Source organism: Urocitellus parryii, chromosome 9, assembly GCF_045843805.1.
Source record: "Urocitellus parryii isolate mUroPar1 chromosome 9, mUroPar1.hap1, whole genome shotgun sequence".
In the NCBI taxonomy this organism is placed as follows: Eukaryota; Metazoa; Chordata; class Mammalia; order Rodentia; family Sciuridae; genus Urocitellus; species Urocitellus parryii.
Window position 1 is genome coordinate 103,062,966 of NC_135539.1, and position 21,843 is coordinate 103,084,808.

The 21,843-nt window shown below is 34.4% G+C and overlaps 1 protein-coding gene across 1 annotated transcript in view; it reads left to right on the forward strand.

Annotated features, from left to right (window-relative positions):
• The window catches only part of Ush2a (usherin), a 748,724-nt gene that overhangs the window by 80,733 nt on the left and 646,148 nt on the right, over nt 1-21,843 (forward strand). The window contains exons 4-8 of the mRNA XM_026388000.2: nt 6,750-6,813; nt 10,767-11,061; nt 11,982-12,166; nt 12,858-13,079; nt 14,423-14,516. Coding sequence (XP_026243785.2) covers nt 6,750-6,813; nt 10,767-11,061; nt 11,982-12,166; nt 12,858-13,079; nt 14,423-14,516 — 860 coding nt within the window. The remainder of the gene's footprint in view (nt 1-6,749; nt 6,814-10,766; nt 11,062-11,981; nt 12,167-12,857; nt 13,080-14,422; nt 14,517-21,843) is intronic.

Below are 21,843 nucleotides of genomic sequence, written 5' to 3' on the forward strand. Positions count from 1 at the left end.
TTTCTTTAGTTCTTTGAATATATTTAGAATATTTTGTTTAAACTCTTTCTCTAAGAGAGAGAGGGGGACCTTATAAAACTGTGCTGAGCAAAGTTGCTTACAAGCCACAATCTCCCACCATCCTCAGAACATTGTTTTGACAGCATATAAACTTAAATTTTTCATTAAAAAAGTCGTTGTTTAGTTAGTCGTTGTTTTAAATTTTGGACTAATAATTGACCCAATTTCTATTGACCATTTTTCCTTTTGTGTATAGGTTAAACTTTCTAATTTCTTTGTGTCATAATTTTTTGTTGATGGAATCACATATTTAAACTATGTAATGTAGAAAATTCAGAAATAAGATTCTTTTCATTCTAGGATTTATTGCTGGAGTTTGCATGATTATTAACCTTTCTGAAATAATTCTGTGTTTGTATTCTTTTGTCATAAATGGCCAGTGAAGTTTATGTTTTGTTAGCTTAGTGATCAGCCAGTGATTGGACAGAGAATTTCTTAATTGCCCAGACCCAGTGAGTTTTTCAGTCTTTGCTGAGGAATGCATGGTGTACAATGCCCTTAACAATAAGCAGTTTAGTATTCTTTAGTCACAACTTTCTGCTTGCGTAGAGCCTCAAAGTCAAGCAGAGGTGGGAGTTTAGGCTCTTCTCAGGTCTTTCTTGAGCATATGTGCATACCTGGGAATGTACATAGCTCCTTGTGTGTATATAGCCGTCCAGATTTCCCAGCGTATATCAGAATTTTGCAAAGATGCTTATGGGCACATCATTCCCTAGCTTCTCAATTTGAGTTTTTTGGTTGGTTTACTGTTTTTCTCATCTATTACTTGTGACTTGGTCAACTGCAAGTTTAAATAGTTGCCACTGATTATTTTCCATGACTATGCCTAGGGAAAAGACTGTTCCCAATAGGTGAACTGAGTCAGTTCAAGACTTACTAGTGGTGTTTTGAAGGGTATGCCCAGACAACTAATTACAATTGTTTAAGGTGGGGCTTTGGAAGAGTTCCAGTCCTCTTCTGATTCTTTGGGGGGCTCCAAGGCTGCTTGCTTTCATTCTGATTGTAGATTGTTTGTTTTCAAAACAACCTTTGCATTTCAGAGAGGAGGATGAGAAAAGGGAAAGTTGAAATGTGAGAGAACCTGTTGTTTTTAAACCAATATTTGGCCACTTAAAAATAAATATGCTCGGGCTGGGGATGTGGCTCAAGTGGTAGCATGCTCGCCTGGCATGCGTGCGGCCCGGGTTCGATCCTCAGCACCACATACCAACAAAGATGTTGTGTCCGCCGAGAACTAAAAAATAAATATTAAAAATTCTTTCTCTCTCTTTAAAAAAAAATAAAAAAAAATAAATATGCTCCACTTTGTTCCAAGTCTTTGGTTTATTTCCAGAGCTCTGAAAAAGTCGATCTAACTAACACTCTTTACTAGTAGTATTAGCATTACTTTTAGGGGAGAGAGAATTTTCAATTGTTCTCACTTCTGATGACTTCCTGTTATTTGCTCTGACAGTGTCTTGTAGTTTTCAACCATAGACACCATCATTCTTCATTAGATTTATAAAGAGTATTTCATGTTTTAGTTGCTAAAATGAATGACACTTAAAATTTCAAATTTCTATTTCTATTGGTTTATTACTTGCATATTGAAATAGAATTTATTTTTTAATATACTGAATGTATGCTAATTTCACTTATTCTTGTAGCTTTCATATAAATTCACTGGAGTTTTTATCAGTAGATAATCATGCTATCTGAAAATTGAAGTAACTCCATTTTCTTATGACTGCTCTGACATGTTTTATTTAGCCTTATTGCAAACCTGTTTCTTCACGACTTATATATTAGATTATTTTTCCACAGTTTTCCCATTTAGCCATCTTGGCAGTGCCTCCCAGTTGTAATGCAGTCCTGCTTCCTTTCTGTCATTACCTATCTACTTTCTGACTAGACAACTATGAGGTCTTTCTTGTATGAGTCATGTCTGTTTCCCTCATCAATTTATATAATGTGGACCTATCTTTGCCATGAGAAATTTTTTTTTTCAAAGAGGAATCTCTTTATGGAATGTTTATTTCAATGAAAATCTGTTGTTAAAAATTTGCCAACTAACAAAGGCATGAGTAAAATCCATCCCTATGACAGTGCCCTTGAAATATTTTATAGCAGTCTCTTTGTAAATCATAATTTTCATGCCTGGTCTGAATGATTCATGTTAATTCTAGGTCTTTGGAAAGCTTTCTCTTTTAAAAAATTTCCTTCAAATATGAATTCTGTAGCAGTGGTGATGATTGTCCCATCACAGACTCCAAAATTTAAAACTAAAATGATTTTTAAAGGTTATAAAACCCAGCCCTTTTATTTTATAGATGATAAAATAGATTTCATTATCCCTCTGCAGCAGAGTTTCCCTTGAACTATTATTAAAATATATGAAGTGCATTCCAATTTTTCAGCATTGAGTGGAACAACTCTACTCCTCACACCCTGGTCTGACTTTCATCATTTTTCACCTGGATGACTACAACAGCCTCCTTGCTGGCCTCTGTGCTTTTACCCCATATTCTAATCTCAACACTTTTCAATAAACCTGAGATCATGTCATTATTCTACCCACAGCCCCCCAGTGGCTTCTCATTTTACTCGGGATAAAAACCAAAGTCCTTGCAATGGGCTATAAGGCTTTTAACAATTTGCAGTTCCGTCCCCACCAGCCAGTTATTTGTCTAACCTCATCTTCCAGTGGCCTTTCTCTCCTTTATTCTGCTTCAGAAAGTTGGCTCCTTGTAGCTGCTCTAAGGAGCCAAGTACACTGCTTTAGAGGCTTGTGCACTCACTCACTAGTGGCTGCCTGGGACACTTTGCCCCTGTCTGTGTGATTCACTTCTTCTCCTTCTTTATCATGGAGGACTGTCTATGGAAAAACCATGTCTAATAAAATTCAACCATGTTTACTACCCTCCTCTATATTTCTATTTTTGTAATGTTCTGTCACTCATTTACTATGTTTACCTGTCTGCTTGAATGTAAGTCCATTAAAGCGAGGGTGTTCTTTTGTTAACAGATGTATCTTTGGCTGCCATGAAAGTGTCTGGCACATAATAGGCTCCCAATGAATATTTGTAAATGAATAAATACATAAAAGAATGAAGCTACCATGACATTTAAAGCCATGGTCCAGGTTTTGACAAAATCAGTGTTCATCATTCTTCCTCTCCTTCCTTGGTGGTAGGCCTTCCAAAATCATGAAATATTTCTCCCCATCTGCCTTAATCTGATTCCTTAAGAAAAAAAAAATATCTAGAGGGTCTATGTAAACCATTTTAAGATGATATTTAAGATGATATTTTATACTGATAAAATAAGTTGGATGACATGAAATACATGTTACAAAAATTTGTTTTCTTCTTAATTCTTCATAAGGACAAAAATAGAAAATGATCACGGTATCATTTTTCTGTGGCTGAAATGACAAAGTACCACAGAGTGGGTATCTAAAAACAATGGATATTTGTTTTCTCATGGTTCTGGAGGCTAGAAGTCTAACATCGAGGTATCTGCAGGTTTATGCTCTGTTTGAAAACCGTGAATGGAATCCCCTCCACACCCCTGCTAGCTTTTCGGTGTTCCTCTTCTTGTAGCTGTACCACGTCAGTCTCTCCTCTGATCCCACTCCCTTCTCCCTGTGGATGACTGTCTTCGCATGGCATTTTCCTCTCATACATAAAGAACAAAGTCATATTGAATTTGGGCCTTCCTTAATGAGCTTGTCATCACTTGATTATATTTATCTGGACCCTGTTTCCAAATAAAAAACATATTTACAAATATTAGGGGATGAGGACTCCAGCGTAGCTCTTTGGGGTGATACAATTCAGCTCAGAACAATGAATTTCTTGTTGGACAAGCATGCTTGGTGGGAACCTTCCTGTGGTTCCATCTGTCTGTGCTTCTAAATGGAGCACTGGTGCTGCTCAGCCTTTGTGTGTCCCTAACCTACAGTAAGGTGAGTAGTGCAATTGTTTCAAACACTTACTTCCTCACTCCTACCACTGTCCTTTGACTGCACTGAGATGGTGAGTCTCTCTTTCTGGCGGTTTATCACCTGTCATCCATCTTATGTCCCAATCCACATCAGCACAGTGGTGCATCTCCTCTACTACTGAAATGTTACCTTTTTTGGTCCCTGTTTTAATGCATCCTGAAAATTACTGGTCCCAGATACCTCTAATCACTTGATGTTTCTCTTGGGTTGCCAACATGTTTGGGGGAATCAATTAACTTGAAAACTTATGCTAACATGAAGTCATAATCTCTAATTTCATGTGACCCTTGCTATACTTCTCAAGGGGCCCTGTAGTTTTTGCAGATCTGCCACCCGACTTGTTTTCTGTAGCAGCCAGTAAAGCTCTTCATTGCTGTCCTTTTCTCTTTGGTTCCTTCTTCCTTTTTCCATCATTATTAAATATTTATTGATCAGTTTAGTGCATGCCAGGAATTTGTCTATGAGCTAGGACTGGACCAGTGAATAAGACCAATTACTACTTTATGTGTCTTGCCAGGGAAATTTATTTAATATCCTTTCATGTTTCATAAGCAAGATAGAGGACTAAATGGGTATTTGTAAAACAGAGTGGGGAGCGCACAGCACAGTGCTACAGGAGCTCAGAGGACCCTCATGAGCCTCCGAAACTTTCTCACAGGGTATATATCTCAAAACTGAGACACGAAGGATGGGGGTGGGGCAGGAAGCTTTAAAACAGAGGCAAATTCAAGTGTAAAACCTAAGGAATAAAAAGCTTGGCTATGTGGGGCCTGAACAAATTGGTCCATAGATCTGCAGTATAGAGTGTGAAGAATGCAAGGAGGAGGATGGCATGTGGGTGGGGATAGGTGAAGGGAAGAATAAATTGGCAAATCCAGCTTCGTTCTTGGCACATTCTCTGTTACAAGGAAAATTCACACAGTGAGAAGCGATTTCCTCAATCTGTCTGTCCTACCCCTCCCAAACAACATCACAGGGGCACATGTGACTTAGCTGGGTTCACATGCATTCTTCCCATTTTTTCCTCCTTTTAAAAAAATTTTTAGATCCTGGATTCAGGTCAACGTATTACAAAGCAAGTTGTCTGATTACTAATCCTTAAGGGAAGAGTTTACCATATTTTTCTTATTTCTTATAGTTACTTAAAATTTTTAAAGTAAATTGTGTTGGAAATCATCTAATGATTTCTATAAAATTTTAGTAGATGTTTTGTTTTTTCCTCATAATGTCACTTGAAGGAACAATTTCTTGCAGTTTTTTTAGTTGTCTGATTTTGGCTGAACAGGGAGAAAAACTCTAGCCAGAGGAAAGTTGGATCAGGAGGCAACTTGGAATACCACCTTCCTCTGGTCCTCAGCTTGTAAGGTCAAAAAGACTGAGACCAAGGGGCAGAGAAGGAGAGCCTACAAATGTTTTTCTTTAAAATACATTAATTGAAAATGTTTATGCTCATGAAGAAATATTTATATGTCAAATATTCTATTTTTTTCAATATGTCATTTTAATTTTCAATCCATCATTTAAATGTGAATAAATATGAGAATATAAATCATATAAATGTATATACCCATACATGCAAACACACACACACACACACACACACACACTCACTCACATACACACTTTTTGTCCCTGAGTTGCCCCTTTCATTGCTCATTAGTCCTGTCCTGCTTCTGAGATCAACACCTGAGACAACTCTGCTAACTCTGCTCCTCATCTTTATTCATCAGGTGGATGCTAACTCTGTGGTTTCCTGTAAGTCAGCATCAAGGGGCAGAAGCAAAGATGAATCAAACATTCCAATGGCATTGTGCTTTAAGTCCCATTCCATTTTGTGTCCTCATGATTCAAACTATCTATAATTTTACCTTGCATCCATTTTTTCCTTTATTAAAAATATAACAAAAATTTAAAAGATGGTGCTTTTCTTACATTTTCCCCCTCTATTTCCTAAATAAATATTTACCAAACATCTTAACCAAACAATGTTAGATGGATATCCAAGGGTGATTTGTACCTGTGCCTTAGAAGATCATCTAGTTCAATGTAGATTCATCTTTGAACCTGTTTATCTCAGAATAATTCTCAGAGGGTGATGAAATTATGAGATTAAATTAGAATGCTACTGAGATCTGTAACAAACAGAAACCCATAAGCAGGAGCTCTTCAATTTATCCTCATTTTTTGGAAATTTTCTAAATGAGGCATTAATCTAAGGTGAAAAAGCATCCAAACAGACACCCTGGAATTTGGAGCTAGAATGGGTGGAAAGTACATGCTGTTGGTCTTGCTACCAACAGGGCAGGTAGAAAATTGAGATTGGAAGCAGATGACAATAAAATTTAGGGCTGATGAGATGAAAGATTTATAGGTTTATAAACTTCACAGAAATTTGATGTGGGAAGAAAAGCCATAGGTTATATCAGTAAATGAACTAGTCAAAGTGTTCACTTTGACTTTAGTGTTACAATGTCTATGGAGACAAATATCACTATTATTCATGTAGAATTAGAAAATAGATATATTGATCTTTAAGAATTTGAAAGGGTCTCATGATATGAACATGTTTTAAAATTTTATAGCTTTAAAGAATATTGACATTTTATGCAGTTTTTTAGTAAGTTAAGTCTTCTCATTTTATGTGTGTGCATATGTATATTTTATGTATATATATATATAATATATATGTATTTGTTTTTGACAGGATTAGAGCAATTTGTTGGAAGAATGCAAGATTTTCGATTATACCAAGTGGCACTTACAAACAGGTAAGAAGATGTGGTATTGTAAACCTATGAGTATAAGATAAATGCTGAATTCACTTAAATAAAAGTACTATGAAGACTACAGTATTTCCAGGCATTTAGCACCTCATCAGGGTAATTTTCCTGCTCAGGAGGGAATAAAACACCTGAGAAAAATATATTCTGAAGTAAGAGAAAATCAAAGGATAGGTTTTAAAAGCACAGCACCTGATAGATTCTTCCAGTCCTGGTAGGAGCTGGAACAGAACATCTAAAAACTGGCTTTGAATTTTTTAAATTTTATTTTATTTATTCTAATTTGTTACATATTACAGCAGAATAAGATTCAACTCATATTATACATATAGAGCGCAATTTTTCATTTCTCTCGTAAAAAAAAGTAGAGTCACATCATTCGTGACTTCATACACATACTTAGGGTAATGATGTCCATCTCATTCCACCATCTTTCCTGTCCTCATGCTCCTCCCCCCTCCTCCCTCCCCTTTGCCCTATCTAAAGTTCGTTTGTTCCTTCCGTGCTTCCCCCATCCCCATTATGAATCACCACCCTTATATCAGAGAACATTTGGCCTTTGGTTTTATAGGATTGGCTTATTTCACTTAGCATTATATTCTCCAACTCCATCCATTTACCTAAATGCCATGATTTTATTCTCTTTTAATGCCGAGTAATACTACTTTGTGTATATATATACTGTTTCTTTATCCATTCATCTACTGAAAGGAATCTAGGTTGGTTCCACAATTTAGCTATTGTGAATCGTGGTGCTATAAACATGATGTGGCTGTGTCCCTGTAGTATGTTGTTTTTAATTCCTTTGGATATACACCTAGGAGAGGGATAGCTGGGTCAAATGGTGGTTTATTTCCCCGGTTTCCAAGGAATCTCCATACTGCTTTCCATATTGGTTGCACCAATTCACAGTCTTACCAGCATCCTCACTAACACTTATTGTTGTTTGTATTCTTAATAGCTGCCATTGTGACTGGAGTGAGATGTAGTTCTGATTTGCATTTTCTCTAATTGCTAGAGATGTTGAACATTTTTTCATATATTTGTTGATTGGTTATGTATCATCTCCTGGGAAGTGTCTGTTCAGTTCTTTGGTCCATTTATTGATTGGATTATTAATTTTTTTTGGTGTTAAGATTTTTGAATTCTTTATATATCCTAGAGATTAGTGCTCTATCTGATGTGTTTTTGGTAGGAATTTGCCTCCATTCTGTAAGCTCTCTATTCACCTCAATGTTTTTTTTTTTTTTTTTTCCCTAAGAAGAAGCTTTTTAGTTGGAATCCATTCCATTTATTGATTCTTGATTTTAATTCTTGTGCTATAGGAGTCTTATAAAGGAAGCTGGGGCCTAATCCCACATGATGAAGAGTAGGGCCTACTTTTTCTTCTATTGGAGGCAGAGTCTCTGATTTAATTCCTAGGTCCTTGATCCACTTTGAGTTGAGTTTTGTGCATGGTGAGAGGTAGGGGCTTAATTTCATTTTATTGCATATGGATTTCCAGTTTTCTCAGCACCATTTGTTGTAAAGGCTACCTTTTCTCCCATATATGTGTTTTTGTGCCTTTGTCTAATTAAAGATAATTGTATTTATATGGGTTTATCTGTGTGTCCTCTGTTCTGTACCATTGGTCTACAAGTTTTTTTGGTATGAGAGCATCAAAGTCAGGGATAAGGTTTCAGTGGATAGAGTCTTGCTTCATGGTGTCTTGCAGTCAACAGGTTGATTGGCGTCTTGGGAAACCACACCCATCTCTGGGAGTCTTTGTGGCTAGGTGGCTACAGCACATCACCCCATCTCTGGTGCTGTGTGGAACCTGGCAGAGCTGAATAGGAACTCAAATGTCTCTGGGCAGTCTTACTAGCAGGAGTGCCACTGGAAATTCCCAGACACCAGTTTTTCCTATTCAATGGCTATAAAGCCAGTTTGGTCCATGCACAGTTCATAGATAGCTCTTGACACTATAGTGTTTTCAACTTTACGGGATTTGTCAAATAACCTCGTTAATGTTTTACAGTGTTTGCTTTGGCCAAGTGTGTGGTTGTTCCTCACCAGTGCTAATCTCTTGGTAACCCCTCATAATATAATTGGATAAATTCTTTACAATGGATTTTCTCTCAGAAAATGTGATTTGTGAATATTTTATAGAATTAGGAATACATTTGTTTAATTATTTTATATGTGAAATTTTCTAATACCTCACAAAACTGCTACATGTGCCTTTTAAAGTTGCTTTGTTGAATTTATAACTACTGGAGAAAGTAGCACAAAGAAAATGATGAGTTATTTTGGTTCATGGGAAAGTCTCAGTATACTGGGCTATTAGACTTGGAGATTAAAAATGAATATTTGAAGTATTCTTATATTTTGTCTATTTCCAGTGAATAAATAATATTATAGACATGGGCTAGCATTTATGAAGTATTTCCTTATCTTCACAGTCAGTGCAGTTCTTTCTCAGTTCTTCTTAAAGACAGCAGATTTCAATTCTGCTTAGAAAAGTCCCAATGAAATTTTGCTGAAGATGGCCACTGACATTTCTTTCTCGATTTATGATCTGATGTTATAATAGTATATATCATTATATAGATTAATTTATATGATTTTCTTTTATTGAGGAGCTCTAAGAGAAATGTTTGTTCATGCTTCTTTAAGGGAGATGGAGATTCATGTGGTGAATTTTTCAAGGACATTTCTAATGGATTTGAGAAGCATTGCTCTTGAGGTGATCCTATGGTCTGTGGCAGATCTATTAACAATTTAAACCTCCCTTTTGTGTTAATTATATGATCAGGAGATGCCTGAATAAAGGAGACTGTAACACCTGAACACACTTTTGAGGAGATGGACTTGCCACTAGCCTTGCTATCGTTCATATCACGGTGGCTTAAAATACTGAAGTGTCATGTTGCAGTAGTTCTTTGGGGAGTTTTTCCTGGAGGGCAAAGATTTCATACTGGATAGTGACTTTGGGTCCCATTCAAAGCCTGTTGTCAACTGAAAAATATCGATGTGATTTAAAGGAAAAGGTGTCACTTCACTTTAGTGAATGGAAAATCTGCCTGCCTCCTTCACTACCTCACTGTGATCGGAGGAAAGCAGTCTGGTTTCCCTAGCTGGTCATGGGTTCCTGGCATTGGCCTACCTGAAGTGCCTGGAAAGGTGTTGTATGGAAGAATGCCCATAAATAGAATGACTAATGCTGATCTAGAACAAGTATATTTCCCTTAATGGAAAAATTAAATATATCTGCTTGGAATTGGCATTCATAGTTGACTGTTGGCAGCTGCCATGTGATCTGAAGCCATTGAAACATTTCAGGGTGCCAGAATCTGCACAAATGAGTCACAGGAAATCATTGACAAATGGCCTTGGCCTCAGTCCATTCACTAAAACAGAAGCAGAAAATGATACTTGCTTTCTTCTTCTTTTCCACAGTTGAACAAGAAACCCTAATTTAAGTCTCATTATTTTCACTGTTTGCTTTCAGTTGTAAGTTAGTTGAACAACCTAAGTAAAAGATACTTTTCTACATTATCACAAATAGGTACAATGAATTAGTATCATATTTATTAATTTATTTTTGTAGTGCTGGGAATTGAACCCACAGCCTCACTAGGCATGCACTATGCCATAAACCACATTCTTCAGCTCCCCATATTATAACATTTAAATATATGTCGTGAAAAACCATGCAAGGACTCCATGCTTCTAGATGTGAAGACATAATACTTAAAAATTTACTGTTTTCGATATACCTTTTATGAGAATGAGGATGTTTATTTAGTCAAGGACAGGTTTTATGTTATGTTCTATTTAGAAAATTATTAGAGCTAAATGGTTACTCATTAAAACATGAAAAGCATGGTATTCACTTAGAATAATTCTTAGACCTTCTATTAGTGTTATTTGTTTTTAAGTCTTCCTTATGACTCCCACAGAGAGATTCTGGAAGCTTTCTCTGGAGATTTGCTTCGATTGCATGTCCAGTCACATTGCCGCTGCCCCGGCAGTCACCCTCGAGTCCACCCTTTGGTCCAGCGGTACTGCATCCCTAATGGTGCCCAAGACACAACCAATGATAGAGTGTTACGGCTGAATCCCGAAGCACATCCTCTCTCTTTCATCAATGATAATGACATCAGTACTTCGTGGATTTCACATGTGTTGACAAACATTACCCAGCTTAATCAAGGAGTGACTATCTCAATGGATTTGGAAAATGGACAGTATCAGGTTAGTAGAAACCATGGGATATACTTACCTGTGGCCTCTGCAATGAATCCCCACACACAACATGTCTTAAAGAAATTGAAATATATTCTATCATAGTTCTGAAGGTCAGAAATACACAGTCAAGGTACTGAGAGGGCTATACTTCAAAGGCTCTGGGAGGATCCTTCCTAGCCTCTTCCAGTTTCTGGTGGCTCCTGGGGTCACTGAAGTGTCACTCCAGGCTCTGCTTCCATTTTCATAGCCATCCCTCCTTGTTAGTGTGAGTAAATTTTCCTCTTCCTTCCTCTGGAAAGATCCACTCTACATCTGAAATGATCTCATCTTGAGATGTTCTCCTTAACTTTATCTGCAAAGGCCCTATTTCCAAATAAGGTCACATTCATGGGTATTTGGAGTTACCCTTTGGACATATTAATTTAGAGATCCAATGCCTAGGAAATTGAACATAAACTTAGGTGGCATCTTATAATGTATGATATCAAAGTATCTAAAAGATGATATTCAAGGCTTAATTTATTAAGTATTTGTAGCAAATGATATTTAGGAAATGTTGAAATATTTTTTATTAAGCAGTACAAATTAGTAGAAACTGAGGTGCTTATTCTAAAATCTACAAAAGAAGAACCTATATGACATTTATTTCATGGAAGTAATGCTCTTTTTTCATGTCTTTTTAGCAAAATTAATATTAATTTGTACCGTGATTTACAAAATCTATGAGAAGAGGGACTAATAAACAATTACAGAATGTGTTGCTTTTACTATAGGTCTATGAAGTTTCTGGATGTTCAATAAATATATTTAATAATTATAATTATGAGGAAGTAAGTCATTATATTTGAATCTAGCAATTCCATGGTTTGATTTATACTCCTGTGTCAGACTTTTACTTCAATAATAATTAACTTATTCATTTGCAGGTATTTTACATTATCATTCAATTCTTTAGTCCACAACCAACAGCAATAAGGATTCAAAGAAAGAAGGAAGATAGTTTAGATTGGGAGGACTGGCAATATTTTGCTAAAAATTGCAGTGTTTTTGGAATGGAAAACAATGGCAATTTGGAAAAGCCTGATTCTGTCAACTGTCTTCAGCTTCCCAAGTATGAACTTTTTGAAATTAATTTTAATTGACTCTTGGCTTAATAATGAACAATAGGTTAACCAATTCATTAACCTGGTATAGACTTCCCTCCATCACCAACTTTTTTTAAGGAAGATTCTTGTATTTCTTTTCCAAAACGTTTTAAAATATGTTTAAAGTTCTTATGAAAGAATTTAGAATATTTCTTGTCTACAGTCTCACTGTTGTTTTGACAACTAATTTTAAAATTGTTTAGCAAGCTATCTACATAAATAGAATTTTCATTATGTTCTCCCAGCCATGTTTAGTATGTATGGTTTTCTGTGATGGTCCTATAACATTTGCACATGAAATATACGGAATATATTTTCAAAGAATGAAGAATTTAAGAATTTACTGATAAGCCAGGTGTGGTGGTGCACGCCTGTAATCCCAGCGACTTGGGAGGCTGATGCAGGAGGCTGTAAGTTCAAAGCCATCCTCAGCAACTTTGTGAGTTCCTAAGCAACTTAGTGAGATTCTGTCTCAAAATAAAAAATAAAAATGACTGGAGATGTGGTCCAGTAGGTAAGCATCTCTGGACTCAATCTCCAGTATCCCCCACCCCCCAAAAAAGAATTTACTGATATTGTGTAGTAATGTCTCAAAGTTGTGATTTCTTTTGTTGAAATTATGAATAGATTTCCCTGAAATAATTTTTTTTTCAACAGTTTTACTCCATACTCCCGTGGTAATGTCACATTCAGCATTCTGACACCTGGGCCGAAACTTCGCCCTGGATTCAATGATTTCTATAATAACCCATCTCTTCAAGAATTTGTCAAAGCCACACAGATAAGACTTCATTTCCAAGGGCAGTACCATACAACTGAGGCTGCTGTCAGCCTTAGTCACAGATATTATGCGGTGGATGAAATCACCATCGGTGGGAGGTAATGTATACAAGGGTTGCTACTGGAGAATGGTTTTCACTATAAATTTTGTTTTTAATGAGTGGTTCCTTTTTTTCCAATGAGGTTTACATCAGGCATAATTATTTAAAAATACAATAAGTAAGATTTTAGAGAAAGATAATTCCAGTTTCATGTTTTGAAATAATTTTCTACTCTAAGAGATTTTAGGGAGACTTTTATATGCCTTTTCTGTATATAATATAGCATTATTATGAAATCAAATTTCAAAAGCAATTTCGTTTAGAAGCTATGAGACTCTGATGGCTGTAGGCACAGCTCAGTTGTAGAATGCTTAGCGTTCTTAGGCAGGCCCTGGGTGCAATCTCTAGCTGGGTGGGGGGAGTTACAATACTCGGAATCTGCTTTAGATCTAACTTATTACATGTTTTACTTAGTTCGTTCAAGAATATTATTTTCAAATATTGTTGAAAGCAAAGAGAAATAGTGCCATTTTAAAATATTTCTGAAAGCAAAGAGAAGGAGTTTGTAGCTATATAGTACCAGACAGTTTGTAAGTAAGGCTTGGGTCCAGAATTCATGGTTCCATAATTGTTTTACTATAGAAGAAAGATTTGCTACGCCCTTAGTGTTCTTAAATTTCAGATCATAACTTAGAACATGACTTACAATATTTTTTTAAAAATTGATAGCTTTAAAACTAGGCAGAATACTGTCTAATATGGAAATATGCATAGATTATATTCACAATTGGTTTGTTCTAGAAGAATGACTTGACTTGAGATTAAGGGATATCTTTAAAAACCAGAATATATGAAAGCTTTTTTTTAAAAAAAATTAAGCAATAGCATAATGAAAAGCTAATGTTATTTAATTATCCACCATCTGATTTTGAAAAAATTACAAAATATTGAAATTTATTAACTTCATTCTAAAATTTGTTCTGAGCCTTAATTTGTAAACCGTACTTTGAGTAGTTTCAGTAAATGCCTTTCCTTAATGTGTTTACTATATGTATAGCAGGTATGCCTTTCTTTAATGAGTTTATTATATGTATAGCAGGTATGCCTTTCCTTAATGAGTTTACTATATGTATAGCAGGTGTACACAATCTTGCTCCCATTTCCAGGGAGGCTTGAGAATTACCCTTAAAATCCAGTGCAGTCTGCATATTAATGATAGTACTTCTAGTACCTCAGGATTAATTCAATACTTTCATGAATAACCACACAGGTTGGAGAGAAAATGATTTTGCAATGATCAAGTGTGCTTGACTTTCTGGTTATAGTCACATAGAGTATGTATTCATAGGGCCTTCGGCATATTTATGTTGACTTGTTGTGTGATGACTTTCATGTTCACAGATGTCAGTGCCATGGTCATGCTAGTAATTGTAACACAACCAGCCAGCCCTATAGATGCCTCTGCTCTTGGGAAAGCTTCACTGAAGGACTTCACGTGAGTTCTATTTTGTGCATGGAAATCTAACAAAAAATTAAAAAAAAACTCTCAGGAATTGTGAATATACATTTAATTTTGGTTTAACTTCTAAGTGTATGTAAAAATAAATTGATATGAACCCCAAATATTAATTATTACAGAGAAATTTTTATAGAGAAAAAATGTTATCTATAAGATCAAAAATTTTTAAAATGAAGAGGAATTGCCAATGAAACAAAACCCTAAGAGTTTTTATTCCTTTTCTTTCTTGATTTCATCATAATTACTATATTATTTTCAAATATTTGTCTGAACAGCCTAATGCTAAACAACAACAAAAAGTGGTTTCTATATCTAAAAGACATTATCATAAGTGTATCTATGATATGTTTTTAGATGCAGTGCAATCTTTATGTTGTCAAGACAATCAAGATTAACTTATTGCTGATATGAGCAATTTTATGTAATTAACATGAATATGTGTAGTAAACTGACTTAGGAGTGATGTTACCTTGTTTTGTCTATGATGGTCAAGGGACATTTCATAGTTGAGGTGGAAATTTGTGTATTTCGGAATAGCAGTAAGTGAAAAAAATTAAAATTTGAGAGAGATTGGTTGATAGAAATGTCCAACATTGATATCACAATAGTCAATATTGTGAGGATACAGTAGCAGTAAAAATCATACTAATAGTATACTAAAGTGGACAGTATGGAGGAAATGGTATTTCAGGCAATTGTCTGGCAATGAAGGCAGAGACCTACTGCATGGCCTTCACAAAAAATTAACATGGATTAAACATTAAAATGAAACAATCAATATATTTATTACTGTAAAGAAGAATATTTTAAAATTTAAAGTGAAGGTCCTTTATAAACTAAACAAATAAAATACAAAGGGAAACAAAGATAACTGGAGCCACAAAGAAAATTAATGAGTTAATCTATCAATATCTAAAATTCTGAACAGTGCAATGATTAACATAACTACAGTATAGTGACAAGTGATAGATTAATTGAAAATAATTACATCATATTAAAAGTTAGATTTAAGGTCCTAATACACAAAGAGCACTTAAAAATATTAAGAAAAATAGGACAGCTCAATAAAAGAGAGCAAATATATGAATAAGCAATTTAGAAGGGAAGAATTGATAATATTCAAAAAACACATAAAAGATCACTCAACCTCAGTTTTAATCAGGAAAGTGCAAATTATAATAAAATATTGTTTTTAATTTCTCAAATTAGCAAAACATTTAAAGATTGATAACATCTAGGACTTGCAAGAATATAACCTTGTATACATCATTGATGGGAATGCAAATTGATATAATATTTTTGGAGAATAATTTTACCATATCTATTATAACTAATGTTGCAAGTACAGTAAACTACATTATACAATTCCTGTCCTTGTCAGTTCTCTCCTGACAAGTGTATAACGTATGTTTGTATCCTTTTTGTTACATAAATACAGACTCACAAATTAGTTTGTCTTAGCTTTTCACATGGTATTATTGTCTCATAGACTTGTATGCAATTTGCAAAATTATCTTCCTTTTAGATCTTGCCCTCTGCTTGTGTTTTAGCTAATCAGTTCTTTATGCAGTTCATTTTGGAATATCAGTAAATATCTCATTTAAAAAAATCATCTGTCAGTGTTTTGGCAAACTATATTTTTGTTCTCTGAGATTGCTCCTTTGATCTAATTTGCTTTTGACAATCGCATGAGTTCAACATAGTTCAATGGTGGAACACTGTCTCAAGTGCAGACTTCTCCAGCACATCCACAATGCTGTCCTGTTGCTTGGCTTCATCTCAGAGCCTTTGCTTTGGTTATGGCCTCTTTTCTATTTGCCCAAACCAAAACTTTCATGTTCTCACTTTGATATTCCTTTGAATTTATTTTCCAGATCACAGCTGTATACTGCTATTGTTTTTATTTATACATGTAGTCTCCACTGCTAATCAGTAATTGTTTTTAAAGAAGAAACCTCTTTCATTGTTTTGGGTTTCTAATGTACTGTCTTTGAAATTGGTTTTATGAGCATATCATGAGAAAAAGCATTTGTAAAAAGAGTGATTTTTTTAATTTGCTTGTATGGCTTATTATACTTATTATACTACAGGTATATTATATATTGCAAAAAGAAAATGAATTTGTTTGATTTTTTATTGAACCATAACTGTGTATTTAAATTTTTGCCAATTTGATTTTTTCTAGATTTTTAAGTGACATTTATTCTCTATTTCCTATTGTCTTCTTGTGATGCCTTAAGATGGACACTTTTTCCTTTGCTTCTTATCAGTGGTTTCTTTTATTATTTTTTTTCCTTCATTCCCAAACCCACTAACAGTCAAAGTACAAGATGCTCTGGGATGAATTTAGTATCTTGGACTGAAGATACCTAGTATGTGTAAGCTAAGGCATTGTACTGGGTATTCTCTTTCATGTTAACCCTAGCCAACACTTTCTTAACATAGTTTATTTTTAGCTTTTCCTGTTTTATGTTGACTAGTCTGTCTCAACCTGCCTCTCACCCCTCTTTCTTCCTCTCTACTCCTTTGATATCATATCGCATTTTTCCCCTCTAATTGTTTACATTGAAGTGCTTACTATTTTATGATTCTTGGGTGATTTCGTGCCTTTCCTTTAAAATAGAGGCATTCAATGAATCAAGGTTCATGATTGGTTTTAGAAGTCAGGTTGGGGTTTTCAGACTTGGTCTTAGATGGCGACTGCTGGATTATGAATTCATGTACTAAAGAACTATAATTTAGACTGGGAGAATATGTCTTAATGCTTCTTATTTATATAGTAAGCATATTTTGAAAAAAAAAATGTAGAATTTTATTATTTTCCTCCTCAACATGTTTTGATCATTCATAAACTTAAGCACAAGTAAAGAAGCAACAAACACAATTTATTTAACAAATTTTGGCAAATGCAGCTGAAGGAGAAAAGTCAATAGACTATCAAGGTGAGTGATTTCTAAGTTCTATGATATTTTCAACAATGTGTTAAAAAAGAGAAATGACTTTATAAAATCATTTGTAAGAATGATGTTCTCATTTCATTAGGTTCAGCATATTTTAATATATGTGGGGACTTCTGTGTCTGAGAAAATTTGTCTCACAATCATCTGAAAATATACTTAAGTGCTTTTTATGTTGTTCTACTTTTTAAAATAATACATTTCAATAAAAGCCATTCATTTCCTATTGGAAACCATGTTATTTTTAAAGACCTGGATATAATCCAAAAAGAATGTCTTCAATTCACAGTATTATTCTAACCATTAATAATATTACTCAATAAGCATAGCTTCTTTGAATTACATTACAGCCATTTGGCCAACAAAAGAAAATGTAAGCCTTGAGAATATGCCAGTTCTTGGCAATTGTCTTTTCTATGTTTTTAGAGGAAGGAAAAATGAATGAACCAGAGAGAAAGGAATAGAAAGGTGAATTCAATTCCAAGTTGCCATTCTAGGCTATTTTTTTTATAAAACATTCTTCAATTTTTTAAAAAGTTGATGTCACAAATATGTGGTTCCAGTGTGGGAACAATGGTTATACTCCTTTTGACTTATTTTTCAGTGAGAATTTTCACTTTCAGATTTATTTTGGTTTTTCTTCATCAGAAGATAGACCAATACTTTGTCTATCTTTCCATATCAATGACTGATTAACTCATGGTGGCAGTTACCTACTCTTAGTAGTATCATGCTTCTGTTCCTACCATATTCACCACTCCATAGACTTTATATCTGGGAGATCTCACATAAGTAAGCCATCTGGCCTTCTGTCACTTTTTAGCTTGGGAGATTGATAAAGTAAAACTTACTGATAGATTGAGAAACTAAAAGACTACATGATTAATTATTCTTAATATAGCAAGATCAGCTATCTATTCCTATGGCTCTACCCATTTCTAACTAATATGTTTTATCCCTTCATAAAAATAAGAACTGAGGAAGGCAAAAAATCTTAAGAAAATGCAATAACAAAGACCCCGAAGATTCTGAAAAAAACTTAAAGCTACACATTATTTTCTTAGTTATTACATTTTGTTATACCTGAATATATACTTTGGGAAGGCTCAGTGGCTGTCTTTAGTATTATTTACCTAGAAACCCTGATAAATTTTGAGATTGTGTGGGCAATTTAAGATTTTGAAGTTAATTTATGTTATGTACTGTAAAAAACAATGTCATACTTTATCAATAGAGAATGCATTAGAGTACTTGTTACATGTCTTCGCAAGAATCACTGAAACAGTGAATGATTAATTTACTGAGCCTATTTTTGGATTGATCTAAGGCAAAACAAATCCAGAAGACTAGATAGTGTTCATTAACTTGTAAACAAAGTTAAATTTTTCAAAATAGAATTCATAATTACACGATATTGAGCTTGTATGATTCATTAGATACCTCACAAATAAGAGACAAATAATTTTAAATGATTAATTTTATTTTGATAACAAATAATCATTGCTGCTGCACATGTATCTTTTGAACTTTTCCTATTGAGATAATTGTAGATTTATTTGGAGTTATTAGAAATAGTGGAGATTTCACATATACTTAACCCAGTTTGGCCTGTGGTAACATCTTATAAAACTAGTGATTTTTATTTTTTAAAATGATCTCTCCTTATCCACGGTTTGCATACCATAAAACATATGTACTTAAATGTGTAGTTTGATGAGTTTTGGTGTATGTGTGCTTTTGTGGAACCACCATCTCAATTAGGATGTGAAAAGTTGCCCTCTCCCCACATGTTCCTTTGAACTCAGTACTACGTACCCTGTATCCCACCATCCCCAGCCCCAGGAAAACAACCAACAATCTCTTATGTGACTATAGATTACTATTTTTCTGTTCTAAAATTTTGTATCCTGGAACTATTCAATATGTATTCTTTTGGTACGTAGGCTTTAAAATCTCATTCCATCCCCCTCCTTTTTAGATCATTTCCTAACTACTTGCATCATTAGTTTTATTGCAATAAAGTACTCTGGTCCACTTGGTCTTTAAGTCCATTATAACTATTGAAGTGTATGTTAGGCTCATAGAAATAGAATAAAACCTAGAAATTGAAAGGTTGGACTTGGATATTATATGTTAATTAACATGATGATATTGCCTTGACACCTGCTACCTCTTGATTCTCTTTTCATATCTAGTGCTTTCTTTACCTCCTTTAAGAGTTCAAATTTGGTAGAATCTAGCTTTAAGAGAACTGTTATCAGGTAAAACTTAAATCCTTCTGGACTTTCCTTTTCCTTTAACATCTGTGTTTACCTTTCATGGGTTCTGGCCAAGAGTGACGTGATGACCAGTGCCTCAGCCAAGCAGTGGCACTTCATTGGCTACTTAGATATTCTTCCATCATTGTGTGACATCATTACCTGCAAGGGTAGCCAAGCATGTACAGAGCAATTTATTAGTGACCGTGAATACTTCTCTTATTTTTTGGTTCTAATTTGTGACCCTTTTATAACATTAATCTTGGATTTTGTGAATTAACTACAATCAAGCTATCAGTATACATTTTTGTTAGTATTATAAATACCAGAGGCAGCTTGAAACATTTTATATAATAAGCTTTACTCCCATTCAATAATTTGAATGGTGCCAACATCATAATCTATGATGCTTATTATGTAAATGAATATTTCCTGATACTTTAGAGAATATGTTCCTTTAGACTCCTAAGTCCAAAAGTATGAGTCATCATGAATAATTTGCATCATATTTATATTGTACATCAGTCTTTACCACTCCTTATTTTTTCTCTGCTTCCAAAAAGGCTTTATTTCAAATGAATTTCATTTTTGTTTTAATTTTTATAATACTGGTGAGTTCCTTTTTCATTTAACTAGCATTCAGGCAGTTCATACTGCAGAATCTCTTTGATGTACATTTAGTGAGCCAACTACAGGGATTTAATTTCCTGTCTGACACTCTGTGATATTATTAATCTTGAAAAAACACTTGCACTAGTTTTTTTTCCCTGAAATAGGTCTGTGCATAAGTGAATTTAAAATGTAAGCTCAAAACATGGAAAAGAAGATATTAAAATTGGGACAAACTGATACAGTCTCACAAAAGACACAAATCGTGATAATAAAACCCAAGAGATGACATGATTCTTCTGAATCCCAAATAGGACAAGTAAAAGAAATACATACATAGGTCCAATCTAATAAATCCATTGATCACCAAAGTCTAAGAGTAGATCCCAAAAGTAGCCAGAGAGAAAAAGACAAATTATGAGACATGAGTTTAGAAGAAATTGGTGATATTATATTTCTCACAGCCATTAAAGCCAGAAGACGAGAGTGTAGTATCTTTGAAATACAGAGTAAAAACAACCCACAATTCTAGCTAGAGTGACAATTAAAAACAAAGAATATATTTTATTGCAATAAATATATGTCAATAATATCAGTAGTAGAAATCTGCAAAAAGAATTATTAAAGAATATATTTCAGGGGCTGGGGATGCGGATCAAGTGGTAGAATGCTCACCTAGCATGCTTGAGGCACTGGATTCAATCCTCAGCACCACACAAAAATAAAATAAAGATATTGTGTCCACCTAAAACTAAAATAAATAAATAAATAAAAATTTAAAAAAGAATATATTTCATAAAGAAATATAATATTCCCTGAACAAAGGCCTGATAAGCAAAAAGGACTGTGAGCTAGTAAACCAGCAAATCTGTAATAAATATAATAAGCATTGACTATATTAAATGATAATATAAGTAGGGAAGAATATGAGCATAGCAAGGTATCATAATATAATCCTTAAAATCAGCATTTAAAGGGAAGAGCCAAATCCAGCCTCACTTTCCAGCCATTCTGTCTTGACTGGAGGGAGATGGGTACTGAGAAGACTTGTAAAACTTATAGCCTGTGGATAAGGGATCATTAAAAAACTGACATCTAAACAAAGGAATATAGAACTCTTGGCCTCACCACACACCTTATTACCACATTACTAAAGGACTACCCAACAGCACCCTTTACTCACTATACTATGCTTTGCTTTTAACAACAACAACAAAAAAATTACAAGGCATATTAAGAGGCAAAGAAACATGGTTGAAGAGGTAAATCAAGCATGAAAAATCAAATTCGGACAGGCAGGTTTGTTGGAACTATCCTACAGGGAACTTCAACAACTGTGATTTGGTTAAGGGCTTTCATGGGAAAAGCAGACAGCATGCAAGAACTGGTGGGTAAAATAAGCAGAAAGATGAAAATTCTGAGAACTAAAGAAATGCTAGAGATCAAAAACATGGTAACCGAAATGAAAACCCCTTTGAT